This window comes from Taudactylus pleione, unplaced genomic scaffold (assembly GCF_031769625.1).
Source record: "Taudactylus pleione unplaced genomic scaffold, aTauple2 ptg001518l, whole genome shotgun sequence".
In the NCBI taxonomy this organism is placed as follows: domain Eukaryota; kingdom Metazoa; phylum Chordata; class Amphibia; order Anura; family Myobatrachidae; genus Taudactylus; species Taudactylus pleione.
This window is the reverse complement of record NW_028285916.1, coordinates 1-15,233: the sequence shown is the minus strand read 5'-3', so window position 1 is coordinate 15,233 and position 15,233 is coordinate 1. Positions and strand designations below refer to the sequence as shown.

The following is a 15,233-nucleotide window of genomic DNA, read 5'->3' as shown; positions in this document are numbered from 1 at the left end:
TGTAAGGATGAGCTGCGGTACATACACTAATGCCCTCACACATCAGTGACAGAGGGAGAGGGGGGACATATGATGTAAGGATGAGCTGCGGTACATACACTAATGCCCTCACACATCAGTGACAGAGTGAGAGGGGGGACATATGATGTAAGGATGTGCTGCGGTACATACACTAATGCCCTCACACATCAGTGACAGAGGGAGAGGGGGGACATATGATGTAAGGATGAGCTGCGGTACATACACTAATGCCCTCACACATCAGTGACAGAGGGAGAGGGGGGACATATGATGTAAGGATGTGCTGCGGTACATACACTAATGCCCTCACACATCAGTGACAGAGGGAGAGGGGGGACATATGATGTAAGGATGAGCTGCGGTACATACACTAATGCCCTCACACATCAGTGACAGAGGGAGAGGGGGGACATATGATGTAAGGATGAGCTGCGGTACATACACTAATGCCCTCACACATCAGTGACAGAGGGAGAGGGGGGACATATGATGTAAGGATGAGCTGCGGTACATACACTAATGCCCTCACACATCAGTGACAGAGGGAGAGGGGGGACATATGATGTAAGGATGAGCTGCGGTACATACACTAATGCCCTCACACATCAGTGACAGAGGGAGAGGGGGGACATATGATGTAAGGATGAGCTGCGGTACATACACTAATGCCCTCACACATCAGTGACAGAGGGAGAGGGGGGACATATGATGTAAGGATGAGCTGCGGTACATACACTAATGCCCTCACACATCAGTGACAGAGGGAGAGGGGGGACATATGATGTAAGGATGAGCTGCGGTACATACACTAATGCCCTCACACATCAGTGACAGAGGGAGAGGGGGGAAATATGATGTAAGGATGAGCTGCGGTACATACACTAATGCCCTCACACATCAGTGACAGAGGGAGAGGGGGGAAATATGATGTAAGGATGAGCTGCGGTACATACACTAATGCCCTCACACATCAGTGACAGAGGGAGAGGGGTGACATATGATGTAAGGATGAGCTGCGGTACATACACTAATGCCCTCACACATCAGTGACAGAGGGAGAGGGGGGAAATATGATGTAAGGATGAGCTGCGGTACATACACTAATGCCCTCACACATCAGTGACAGAGGGAGAGGGGGGACATATGATGTAAGAAAGAGTCATACAGAAATCACTGACACTGAAGTTACTGGCCCAGCTGCTGCAATAAGGGAGAGCTGTTATCCACATTAGGGCAACATTGTTTCACTTTCAACAAAGTAAAATGCAGCTATACTTGTGCAGGAACTGTGCTTGTATGGCGCTATTCCTAGTAATCGCTCAGCTCCCAGGATACCAACCACCGCAGAGCCGAGACATTTTCTGCACCTGGGGACTGACCCCGACACTAGGTATACATACAGCAAATACACAAGTCAGTTTGTATGTGGCATGTTCAATCAGTGGGGGCAGGAGGGAGTGGATGGTTGTTTTATTGGGAGGGGGAAGGTGGAGTAGATGGCCGATTATAGGGAGGGAGGGGGGTATAGATGGCCGATTCTAAATAGACGGGCGATTATAGGGAGGGAGGGGGGGGGTAATGGGCGATTATATATTGTACATGGCCGATTATAGGGAGGGAGGGGGATAGATGGCGATTATAGGGAGGGAGGGGGATAGATGGCCGATTATAGGGAGGGAGGGGGATAGATGGCCGATTATAGGGAGGGAGGGGGATAGATGGCCGATTATAGGGAGGGAGGGGGATAGATGGCCGATTATAGGGAGGGAGGGGGATAGATGGCCGATTATAGGGAGGGGGATAGAGGGCCTATTATAGGGAGGGGGATATAGATGGCCTATTATAGGGAGGGGGGGATAGATGGCCTATTATAGGGAGGGAGGGGGATAGATGGCCTATTATGGGATTATGTGAGGAGGGAGGGGGATAGATGGCCGATTATGTGAGGAGGGAGGGGGATAGATGGCCGATTATGGGGGAGGGAGGGGGATAGATGGCCGATTATGGGAGAGGGAGGGGGATAGATGGCCAATTATAGGGAGAGAGGGGGATAGATGGCCGATTATAGGGATTATAGGGAGGGGGATAGATGGCCGATTATAGGGATTATAGGGAGGGGGATAGATGGCCGATTATAGGGAGGGGGGGATAGATGGCTTATAGGGAGGGGGGGGATAGAGGGCCGATTATAGGGAGGGAGGGGGGGGATAATGGGCGATGATATATTGTAGATGGCCGATTATAGGGAGGGAGGGGGATAGATGGCGGATTATGGGAGGATGGAGGGGGGATAGATGGCGGATTATGGGGGAGGGAGGGGGATAGATGGCTGATTATGGGGAGGGAGGGGGATAGATGGCAGATTATAGGGAACGAGGGGGATAGATGGCTGATTATGGGAGGAGGGAGGGGGATAGATGGCCGATTATGGGAGGAGGGAGGGGGATAGATGGCCGATTATAGGGAGGGAGGGGGATAGATGGCCGATTATAGGGAACGAGGGGGATAGATGGCTGATTATGGGAGGAGGGAGGGGGATAGATGGCCGATTATGGGAGGAGGGAGGGGGATAGATGGCCGATTATAGGGAGGGAGGGGGATAGATGGCCGATTATAGGGAGGGAGGGGGATAGATGGCCGATTATAGGGAGGGAGGGGGATAGATGGCCGATTATAGGGAGGGAGGGGGATAGATGGCCGATTATAGGGGAGGGAGGGGAATAGATGGACGATTATGGGAGGAGGGGGATAGATGGACGATTATAGGGAGGGAGGGGGATAGATGGCCGATTATAGGGAGGGAGGGGGGGGATAATGGGCGATTATATATTGTAGATGGACGATTATAGGGAGGGAGGGGGGTAGATGGCGATTATAGGGAGGGAGGGGGATAGATGGCGACTATAGGGAGGGAGGGGGATAGATGGCCGATTATAGAGAGGGAGGGGGATAGATGGCCGCTTATAGGGAGGGAGGGGGATAGATGGCCGCTTATAGGGAGGGAGGGGGATAGATGGCCGCTTATAGGGAGGGAGGGGGATAGATGGCCGATTATAGGGAGGGAGGGGGATAGATGGCCGATTATAGGGAGGGAGGGGGATAGATGGTCAATTATGTGAGGAGGGAGGGGGATAGATGGCCAATTATGTGAGGAGAGAGGGGGATAGATGGCGGATTATAGGGAGAGAGGGGGATAGATGGACGATTATGTGAGGAGGGAGGGGGATAGATGGCGGATTATGTGAGGAGGGAGGGGGATAGATGGCGGATTATGTGAGGAGGGAGGGGGATAGATGGTCAATTATGTGAGGAGGGAGGGGGATAGATGGCCGATTATGTGAGGAGGGAGGGGGATAGATGGCCGATTATGTGAGGAGGGAGGGGGATAGATGGCGGATTATGTGAGGAGGGAGGGGGATAGATGGCGGATTATGTGAGGAGGGAGGGGGATAGATGGCGGATTATGGGGGAGGGAGGGGGATAGATGGCGGATTATGGGGGAGGGAGGGGGATAGATGGCGGATTATGGGAGGAGGGAGGGGGGATAGATGGCAGATTATGGGGAAAGGAGGGGGATAAATGGCTGATTATGGGAGGAGGGAGGGGGATAGATGGCCGATTATAGGGAGGGAGGGGGATAGATGGCCGATTATGGGGGAGGGAGGGGGATAGATGGCTGATTATAGGGAGAGAGGGGGATAGATGGACGATTATGGGAGGAGGGAGGGGGATAGATGGCGGATTATGGGGAGGGGGATAGATGGCGGATTATGGGGAGGGGGATAGATGGCGGATTATGGGAGGAGGGAGGGGGATAGATGGCCGATTATGGGAGGAGGGAGGGGGATAGATGGCCGATTATGGGAGGAGGGAGGGGGATAGATGGCCGATTATGGGGGAGGGAGGGGGATAGATGGCCGATTATGGGAGGAGGGAGGGGGATAGATGGCCGATTATGGGAGGAGGGAGGGGGATAGATGGCCGATTATGGGGGAGAGGAGGGGGATAGATGGCGGATTATGGGAGGAGGGAGGGGGATAGATGGCCGATTATGGGGGAGGGAGGGGGATAGATGGCGGATTATGGGAGGAGGGAGGGGGATAGATGGCCGATTATGGGGGAGGGAGGGGGATAGATGGCTGATTATGGGAGGAGGGAGGGGGATAGATGGCTGATTATGGGGGAGGGGGATAGATGGACGATTATAGGGAGGAAGGGGGATAGATGGCTGATTATGGGAGGAGGGGGGGATAGATGGTGGATTATGGGGAAGGAGGGGGATAGATGGCTGATTATGGGAGGAGGGTAGAAGGCGGATTATGGGGGAGAGGAGGGAAAGGTTGATATATATATCTACCTATCAATGATCGCAAAATAAGCGCTACAGCCATTCAGGGACTCACTTTTTAAACATGAGCGTGTCCTGTAGGACGCGCTGTGTTGAAGCTGGGCATTAACATCTTCAGCGTCTCCCTGCATCCCCAGCCAATCACTGCAGCTGATAGCATACCTCCGTCCAATAGTCGCCTGAGACCTCCGCTCCCGGTCACATGATGCCCGGATCCCGGAGTCACTCCCGTATCTCGCACCCAGGAGGAGCGGTTGTACCACTTTGGAGAGAGAGCTCGGGGCAGCCAGACAGTCTCAAGGCTCGGGATAATTGAGAGCCTATAATACGATTATTATTATAGATATATTATCTGGGGAGGTGTCTCCATACCATTATACAGAACAAGGTCATTGTAATAATATATACAGCTTGCAGCATTGTATGTTATATAGTGAGGGTATAAAGGAATACAGGCCCCTGTGCCGTCTGTCTTTTATTGCTCTTATGCTGGAAACTAATTGACAATTTCATGAGAAATACAAAAGAAAATAATAGTTTTCAACGACCCTGATCACACATTTCCCTGGCTGTAACGTTAATCATTGCTGCATTTTTCATCCTTCAATTCGCATTTTCAATCATTCATATGAGTTTTTCCCTGGGTCCGACAAAGGTCTTGGCCCAAGACAAGGAGTATGGTCGACCCACACAGCCTTGAGGGAGCGAGAAAACCCGGGTGTGAGCGTGACCGAGAGGGAGAGGGAGGTTTGTGTGTGTCTGCAGGGGGTGGGGGGCATTGTCCAGCTCCTGGGTATAGGGGGGCTCTGCCCAGCTCCTGGGTATAGGGGCACTATGTAGGTCTGTTACAGGGACCCTGTCAGGGGAAGTGGAAAGTGCCCAAGTAGGCCTAAGGACCACTGCACACATACATACTGCACAGATGCCCACTGCACACATACATACTGCACAGATGCCCACTGCACACATACATACTGACCACATACATACTTCATAGATGCCCACTGCACACATACATACTGCACAGATGCCCACTGCCCACATACATACTGCACAGATGCCCACTGCCCACATACATACTGCACAGATGCCCACTGCACACATACATACTGACCACATACATACTTCATAGATGCCCACTGCACACATACATACTGCACAGATGCCCACTGCACACATACATACTGCACAGATGTCCACTGCACACATACATACTGCACAGATGCCCACTGCCCACATACATACTGCACAGATGCCCACTGCCCACATACATACTGCACAGATGCCCACTGCCCACATACATACTGCACAGATGCCCACTGCACACATACATACTGACCACATACATACTGCACAGATGCCCACTGCACACATACATACTGCACAGATGCCCACTGCACACATACATACTGCATAGATGCCCACTGCACACATACATACTGACCACATACATACTGCCCACATACATACTTCATAGATGCCCACTGCACACATACATACTGCACAGATGCCCACTGCACAGATGCCCACTGCACAGATGCCCACTGCACACATACATACTTCATAGATGCCCACTGCCCACATACATACTGCACACATACATACTGCATAGATGCCCACTGCCCACATACATACTGCATACATGCCCACTGCACACATACATACTGACCACATACATACTGCACAGATGCCCACATACATACTGCACAGATGCCCACTGCACACATACATACTGCACAGATGCCCACTGCCCACATACATACTGCACAGATGCCCACTGCCCACATACATACTGCACAGATGCCCACTGCCCACATACATACTGCATAGATGCCCACTGCACACATACATACTGACCACATACATACTGCATAGATGCCCACTGCCCACATACATACTGCATAGATGCCCACTGCACACATACATACTGCACAGATGCCCACATACATACTGCACAGATGCCCACATACATACTGCACAGATGCCCACTGCCCACATACATACTGCACAGATGCCCACTGCCCACATACATACTGACCACATACATACTGTACAGATGCCCACTGCACACATACTTGCATCTACCCTTGCCCTCACTACCCCCAGCACTGTCTCAACTACCGTCTGCATTTACCCCATCCCTACCCCCAGCACTGCCTGCCCTTACTCCCATCTAACAAGCTCTACTCCAAATTATTCCTGTTTTTACCCCCAGCTCTACCCCAACTGCTGCTGGACCATAACCCTCTGCCCCACTACTGCCACCTGCCCCCAGCACTGTCCCAACTGCGCTCTGCCCTCACCCCCATAATATGTAATGGGACCCAGAAACAGTGGACTAGGACCCCAATTTTTGTTCACTCAGCGCAATCACCGTAAGGTAGAAAGAGATAGAGATATACAGTGTGTTTGTGTGTGTGTATTAATGTATGTGACATATATATATACACACACATACACACACAGACATACACAGTTCACTCTAGCTCTGGCGGCAGGCAGGGCGCCGGAGCTAGAGAGGGCACATCCGCGCGAGCTCCCGGGAAGGGGGCGTGGCCATTCAAAAGGGAGGGGGGCGTCTATAAGACGTGTCCCCTTTTCGTCATTCTTGGGGGCGTGCCTGGCACTTACGGACGAACCGGGCAGCCCCCAAGCGCTGCTGAAAAGAAGTATAGATGCCGGGCGCATGCGCCCGGCGTCTACTCACTGGCGGTGACCGGATCACTGTGCATTTCCCCACCCGCGGGACACTGCTATCCACGGGTGGAGACGGCTGTTCTAGCGGTGTGCTGCGCAGTAAGGGCAGGGCGCTTCAGAAAGAGGGCAGGGTGCCACGCCGCGCTAAAACAGCCTAGCGGGAACGCTATATACACACACACACACACACACACACACAAAGTATGGCTGATTAAGCATCAAAGAGGGTACTCACCACTGTTTTAGAAAAAGTCACCAAGATTTATTAATCCAACTTCACCAAAAGTGCAAAGTTAGTTGACGTTTCGGCCCCGAAGGGTCTTTATCAAGACCAGACACAGGAGGACAACCACTCAGCATGCAAGCTAAGAGCATACCATGTGTAAATATATATACATACACAGTGTTCGCAAAATGTGCGCTATAGCGCGTTTTTGCGCGCTACAAGCTGTGAGGGACTCGCTTTTTTAAAATGCGCGGGCTGTGGACGAGAGCACAGACATAAATGACAAAATCCGTTTCACAGCCGTTGATCTGTTGTAGAAGTTTGTACAGTTGCTTCAATGTACGTGGTAGATGTTCTCTAGGTCACCATGGAAATTGGTGAAAAGTAGGACTTCAAAAAATAAATTGTTTTCCGTACGTACCAATGGGGCAATGGCAACGACAGGTAAAAATGCTGATTTTGTCGAACGTCAAAACCAAAATTAGTAAGTTAGGAAAAGCCGATTCTGACATTTCACGGTCATGTATCAAGAAAGTCTGCGCTAAAAAATTTCCTCAAATGCATTAAAAGATGTTCAGGTTATTTTAGCCAACGGGGGGAATTCAACTGGTTTTTTGCGCCCTATCGCCCCATCTAAACTGACGTTACGATATTCAATTGTTTTTCGCGCATGTTGTGCCTAAATAGAAGAGGTTTTGACGTGTAAGCGGCTAAACCCATCTAAAGTCCTGCTTAGCCGCCCTAATGGCAGTTTGGGCGCCCAATAGAGGGACTTGGACGATTTGTGCTCGCCGGCTGCTAGAAGTTATGCATTTGCGCCCATCAGCAGAAACAATTGAAAATCTCCTAACAGGAGCGCAAAAAAACAGCAGCAGCAGCGCGCAAAAACAACTGAATTCCCCCCAAAACTGTTAATAGATCATCACTTACTCGTGGGTTGGGTATGAGATCCCGGATGTTGGGATTCCGCTGGTCAGAATAAAGACAGCGGCATACAGACACCCATAAGGAAACAAGGTAAGACTAACTCTTACCCCTACCCGGTGCCTAAGCCTAAACCCCCCCCCCCCACATGCACACGAAACCTCCCTCCCCGGTCCCCAACCTTCCCCTGGTGCCTAAACCTAACCCTCGCCCTTAGTGCCTAACCATCCCCCTAATGCCTAACCCTAACCCTCCCCTTAACGCCCGATACTTACCTTCCGGCGGTCGGGATTCTGGTGCTAGGATCCTGATGCTGTCAAGATTTCGGTGCCGGTATTTTGCCTGTCAGCATCCCACACGCCGGGACGCTGACTACATCCCCTTACTCGCAGGCGAATTAGAAGAAATGTAATCTGAACATGGCGATCCTGCATTGCGCTGCCATGTACGTCAGCAGAGCAGAGAGAACGTACTCTCCCACATGGTCAGCGGTCTGCATGGAAATGAAATATTTCTTTGTGACATCGCTGAACGTCATGCGTCACGTCTGACAGATCTCGCGGCAAATGCAACTTCAGGATCAAATACAAACTGCTACATTTCTGTGAAATTTGAGATTATTTTACAAAGAAACTTCAGATTTTCATCGATGATGTCTTGACAAGTATACGAGATACTTCCCAACAGGTCACATTTTGCGGGATTTGTGCGCAGAATGAAACGTACAACAGTCGGAGGGATGCATTTCGCAAGGCGATTTTTCAAAACTGTTTCAAGATCTCCAAATTCACGGCCCAAAGTTAAATACATCTTGGACCGTAAGAAAGCGGCAGAAACTACTTTGGAACAAGTTTTCCCAAATCAAAATCTCTGCAAATGGAATGAATTGATTTTCAGAGCCATCGTGTCTGGGTGGAGAAGTTTGCAGATGAGAAATAGCACAGAATTAAAATAGATTCCTAGATATTACAGCAACTACATGGGGTGAGCGCCCATTGACATTTTCAGGAATGACTAAAAACCAACCAGACATGAACAACTCAATTAATGTGTATATAACACGATGAAATGTGGTGGTACCCCGAAATTGTTTTTGACTTGGAAGGTCGATAGTCTGGCACCCGAGGTGAAACCGTTGCCTAGCCCTGACCTAGATGGTAGCCCTAACCTTGTAGCAGATTTATCTGCCGGATAGACTACACTGTTCCCAGAAATATACTATCCTGTGGCGGCGATGGGAAGCCTGGTACAGAATAAAATTTCCTGCGCCTCTGGTAGACACTAGGTTAACGTGCGCTAACTCACTGATTCCACGTAAAAGGCAGAATAAATGGGTATCCCGCAGAATCTGCCCCTGGTAATCAGCACGCGGGGTTCTCGCAGCCAGATCAATAAGTCGCAAATAACTGAATGCCCAGCTTTTCGTGACTATGGTCCTCTCACTCAGATCAACAGATGGGGTGCTCGCCCCTGAGATACATACAATTGTTATGTATCTCAGGTACAATGGTCACCTAACTGCCTGATGACATAAATATATTCCTGGACTTTTCTGCAAAGTAACACAATTCATTTATCAAAATTAGTGGAGGGAACGTCCCAAAAACCAGGATCATCCGAGGGCTAGAAAATGTCTCTGTGCAAATTATTGTAACATTCTGTAACAAGATTGTCATTCAGAGCGGACAGTCTGCTGAATAAACCAATGAAAAGTGGCAAATGTGGAAATCAGACAGGAAAATCGTCCACTTGTCCCCTGAACTCTGACCCCAGTAACGCATAACCCCAACGGCTTCCGCCCAGTCTCCTCCATACAATCTTCTGAACTTGTAGCCATAGAAACATACAGTGTAAAAGACCTATAATAGGTCGTGTTCTACAGCCAACAAAATCGCCCCATCAAAGGACCCAGAGGTTTTTGTTTTCTCACGACCACTATGGTCAACCTCCTAGAGGGATTGGTTCAGAGGAGGACACAGTATCAACGTGAAACGCAAGCGGCCGATGCTTTCAGTCTGCGCGTGTGTCCCGGTGGCTACCGCTGAAAGCGTATAATGATTTCGGATGCAGAAAAGCGCAATTTTAGTGGGCGTTTCTGGTTGGTAACGGGGGGGGTGGCTAGCCGGTCGCAGGTGTGTTGCTGGCAGCTACAAGGGCTTTTGCCGTATTTGCACTGATTTCATCGGCCATGTTTGGGCACACATTCTGCACCTCCATAGGGCTGGCGCAATGTCCAATGGTTTGACCGATGTGCGGTTGATAGTGGGTCTTAATACGCAAAGCGGTTTCAGCGCCGCAGCCGGTGGAAGCCTCAGTACAAATTCTATCAGCTGTAGCAATAGCATAGGAACGCAGTCTCGCTGCGGAAAATGATGCGGTCGCGCCTGCATTAGTTCCCACCTCTGCATTAGGCCCAAAGCATCTGTCTCTTCCACTGTACGGCGATGTCAGCTATTACGGCACAATGGATACTAAATATCGTCCATCAGCCGCAACACAGCTCGCACCATCCCTGGCGGGAACCAAGCAGCTCCGCTGACCACTGTCCCATCATCTGTCATGATGCTAGCCACTTATTACCTCCCTGGTTGTATGACGAGAGGGTCATTATTATTATTACTAATAATGTTTAATTATATAGCACAAAAAGACAAAACGCATAGTATATACAGTAACTAATCCATATCACCAAGGGGTCAGCCATCTTGGGCGCACTGCAATGGTTACAGCGGGTAAATATAAAAAAATACAAAAAGTACAAAGTACCCGCAGAATCAGCAGTTCCGCAGACTGTTCATCCTGCCAACAAAAGTACCGGCTGTCTTGGACATACTGCATGGTTTATAAAGGTTATATAATGGTTTATAATAAACAATACATGGGAACTACAAAATACAGAGAGATACTAAAACAGCGATACCCACACAATCACCAATTGGAGAATAAACAGATTTTGGTGCGCCCAACTCCAGCAAAAGCCTCTTACTATGCGCCAGGGCACTGGGCAAACACCTATTTGAAAGGATTGCGTCCTAGATGCCAGCAGCACTAATCACGGCAGAGGTTCCCCCTGGACTTTCCGAAGACCTTCGCTGACCAGAAGCTTTGTGCATCCCTTTAATGGGTTCCAATACCGCTGCCGATCAGACCCTTCTAATTAATCATTAATTATTGACAAACAGCACGCAGCATTAGTATCCCATTTACAGAGTCAGCAATAATGGACGAGCCGCATCACAGCGCCCATACTGGAGTGCGGACAATCCATCCAGCAAGCCAGGGAAACAGGATTGCCAACTGAAAGATGGATGACAGCTTCTAGCTGGAAAATAGTAGTGGGACCCAGGCCTAGCAGAGGACCATATGAGGGAAGGTAACTTAATGCAACAATTATTTCCTCTATACAGTAAGTAATATTAGGCACGGCTCTTAGCCGTCCTCCTAAATCATTAACTCCTTTTCAAAATATCTCTGGAGGGACAAGTATGGCTGTAAGGTTACTACATTGTTGTTAAAGCCTTCCAAAACTTAAACAATATCTTGTGTAGAAGACTTAGGGGTCTAGTTACTAAGCAGTGTTAGGAGAAGTGAAAAGTGATAAGGTACCAGCCAATCAGCTCCCAACTGTCATTTTTCAAACACTGCCTGTGAGATGGCAGTTAGGAGCTGATTGGCTGGCACCTTATCACTTTTCACTTCTCCTAACACTGCTTAGTACATAGATCCCTGTCTATATAGTGTTTGGGTGGGGGTAGGAGGGTCCATTCATGTGCTGTCATTTCAGGATGGGGATGGGTTTGTGAGGGGCAATTAAGGACTTTGGAAGAGTCAGCAGGAGGGACTTGGTTACTTAATACAAGACAGATAAGCTGGGCCTTCATATAATATCAGATTGGTGTAAGAGACAATTCTTATGGTACATTCTGACAGCATTTGGTAACAACGAAATAGAAAAACCCAGCAAATGAGCAGCTGCAGGATATATGAGGACAAACCACCCCCGGATTCTGCAGCAATGGGACTTTACGCTCCTATCGTATAGAAGTTTAACTAAGCAGAGAAACACTGTGCGGAATAAATATACACCACGTAGCAACCTGCGTTTGTGCATCACTGACTGACGATAACCACAATTCCTCAAGCTGCAGTGGGGGAATGAATGGGAGACAATACAATCGCTATGCAAGGATGACACCTGCATTACGGCACATTCCAGACCAATACGGAGTGATACATAACTAGCATTGTGCCCAGTACAACAGACTGTTTTTATATTATTTTACAGCATTAATCACAGACAATGTGACCCTGCGTTCTAATAGGGGGAAGACATGTTGCCACATCCAGGGCAGTGCCAGTCGCTGCAGGGGAGGGCACGTGAATTCCCGTGGAGGGCACAGCAGATCCGCACTGTGGGCCAGTATTCCTCCTGCCTTCTAAAGGTGGAAAAGGGTGGGGCTGGGGGAAGCCAGGCTGCTGGAAATTGGGGGAGGGGGGGGGGGGGGGGACGAGACGAGGACAGTGCTGGTGGCTCATCTACCATGACACCAGCCCTTTCAGTGACAGAGATTGCCGTCTGCACGGCGGATGCGAGGGAGGGATCATACATTACACCGATCGGTGTGAGAGGCCCTGCTGGTGGTGGGGGGAGACGTAGCCTGCATTTAAGGTGGGGCTGTCTGCAAGCCTACCATAGACAGCTGCAGATCCCTACACAATGCAAGGAAACATCACTGAGCTACTAAATGAGAAGTCGCTGAAAGACAGCAAGATGGGCTCAGACGCGGCTCCCAGACAGCAGGACCATTATGCACCATAGAGATGAAGAAGACATTGCTCCTCATTATGTCAGCAGCCTCTATAGTATTTAACCATGCCGCTGCCAGAAGGACCTGCCTTCATCTTCTGCAGCAATGGCGGATTCTGCTCCCCCACTGGGGATGGAGCCTGAATCTGTCACACCGCAGCCAGGTCCTGAGACTGTCTAATAACTGTGTCATACAACGGCAGCAATGCAGAAAACAGCCTGGAAGGACAGGCAGAGAGGTCACACCAATTACTACCACATCTAGGGGTTATTCACATTGCTCTGTCCCGTTTCATTATGAGGAGATTGGTGGGGAGGAATGAGCGGCACTTGTGTGATTGAGCCCCTTCAGGTAGAATAAGATCTGATACATTGTAGCACAAAACGTAGCACCTAGACTAGGGGTGGGCAATAAGCAGTCTTCCAGCTGTTGTAGAACTACACTTCCCAGCGTGCCCTGCCACAGTTTTGCTATTTGGCCATGCTAAAACTGTTGCAAGGCATGCTGGGATTTGTAGTTCAACAGCTGGAGGGCCACTTATTGCCCACCCGAGACACTAGATCAGGTGATCCCTATTTGATCAGGAGACTCACCGTAGGGACCATCAGAATCGCCACATACGTGTCAGAGACATATCCTTACTACATGAAGTTATACTGCGCTATTGCAATATATAGAAGTGCTCCCATTGTATTCTATACACTGGTATATAACACAGCATTAACCTCAGCTCAATGGATCAGACCCTGGTATCCCCCACATAGGGGAGGCGGGATAGAACCTACCCTTCATCAGCCATACAGACACTTCTACAGCAAGTGCCCGTGTATAGGAAGCTGAATGGGCAGGGCTGGCCCCCTCTGACATGCCACAGAGCACAATAGCCTGGCACTGGATATGTGACGCTCAGGATGGAGTGGATACTCACGGCTGACTTTCATGCTGCCAAAAGACGACGGCTGTTGCACAGGTTTGCAGCTCTCTGCAAAGGAAGTGGTTCGCGGCCTCCCCGACATGGTGCTCCTCCTTCACTCTTCTTTATAAAAGCCAGACAGAGGACAGCACATCAAGGCCCGGGACCCCAGCCGAGCAACCTTGCACCCCTTTATTTAAGATTGGAAGGGGGGGTATAAGGTAGTGGTGGTCCCTCCACCCCTTGTGTAATGTCACTGTATCCCTCCTCCCCTATGTCTGTGCAGGTCACTCCTTATCCAGCATCCCCAGAGTCAGCGCTCCAGTGCACAGCGGCGGCTGGGGGGGGGGGTCACAGGCCCATGTGGGAGATGGACAGGATAAAATGCGGGGAGGGGGGGCCTCAGCTTGTAGCAGCTAAATGAGGCTGGGGCAGATAATGCTTTGGGGAGGTTAGGGTGCAGATGATTGCAGTATCCTCACACTGGGGGGGGGGGTAGTCAGATTTTGGGGGGGGGCAAAAATGTTGGTCCCCCTAGATTATAGGGGTTAATGATGTTATGGGGGGCTCTCACACTGGGTGGGGGGTGATAAAGGGGGTCCCTCCACCAGGGGTGGATGTTGATGATGCTGGGGGCCCTCACACTGGGGGGGAAGGGGGGATGATACTGGGGACCCTCACACCGGGGGGGGGGGGGGGCGTGGATGATGATTTGGGGAGGGGGGTGTCTCAGTTTGGGGGGAGGTAGATGATATTTGAGGGGAGATCAGTCAGATTGGGGGGGGGGTTAGATGATATTTGGGGGAGGGGAGAGGTCAGTCAGTCCTGCCCCAGGGGCTCTCTCACACAGGGGGGGCAGACACTGCGGACATGGCGGTCCCTTTCCCCCCAGAAGCAGGCCCAGCAGCAGACAATGAGCCCCAGCCTCTGTCACACACGGTGATCCGGGTCCCCGCCCGGCGGATAACGGCTGCTCGGTGTCAGGCGGCGGATTTGCCGTGATCTCTGGCGGAGAGTCCGGCGCTTCCCCCCGTTGCCCGGCCAGGTGTCGGCTCCCAGCTCGCTCGCTCTCCCTTTGTCACTCTCCGTCCGCGGACTGACCGCATTTGCCTGTCTTCTTCTCCTGCAATGCTCTCCTCCCTCTCTCCCCAGTGACGTAGCCCCGGGCCGCAGAGCTGCAGCTACGCTACGGAGACGGCGTAGGTGGACTTGGAGAATGAGAGTAGGGGAGGGGAACGCAGCGCCTGTTCCTTCACGATGTCCCGATGTCGCCTTACTCCGCCCACGGCGCTCGCC

General features: G+C 50.7%; 1 protein-coding gene across 2 annotated transcripts in view; it reads right to left on the bottom strand.

Annotated features, from left to right (window-relative positions):
- The window catches only part of GSK3B (glycogen synthase kinase 3 beta), a 149,193-nt gene extending 133,966 nt beyond the window's left edge, over positions 1–15,227 (bottom strand). For both annotated transcript variants that reach the window (XM_088463954.1, XM_088463955.1), the window contains exon 1: positions 13,953–15,227. In XM_088463954.1, the coding sequence (XP_088320080.1) occupies positions 13,953–14,040 (88 nt within the window). In that variant the 5' untranslated portion in view covers positions 14,041–15,227. The remainder of the gene's footprint in view (positions 1–13,952) is intronic.
- Positions 15,228–15,233: the final 6 nt, after the last annotated feature.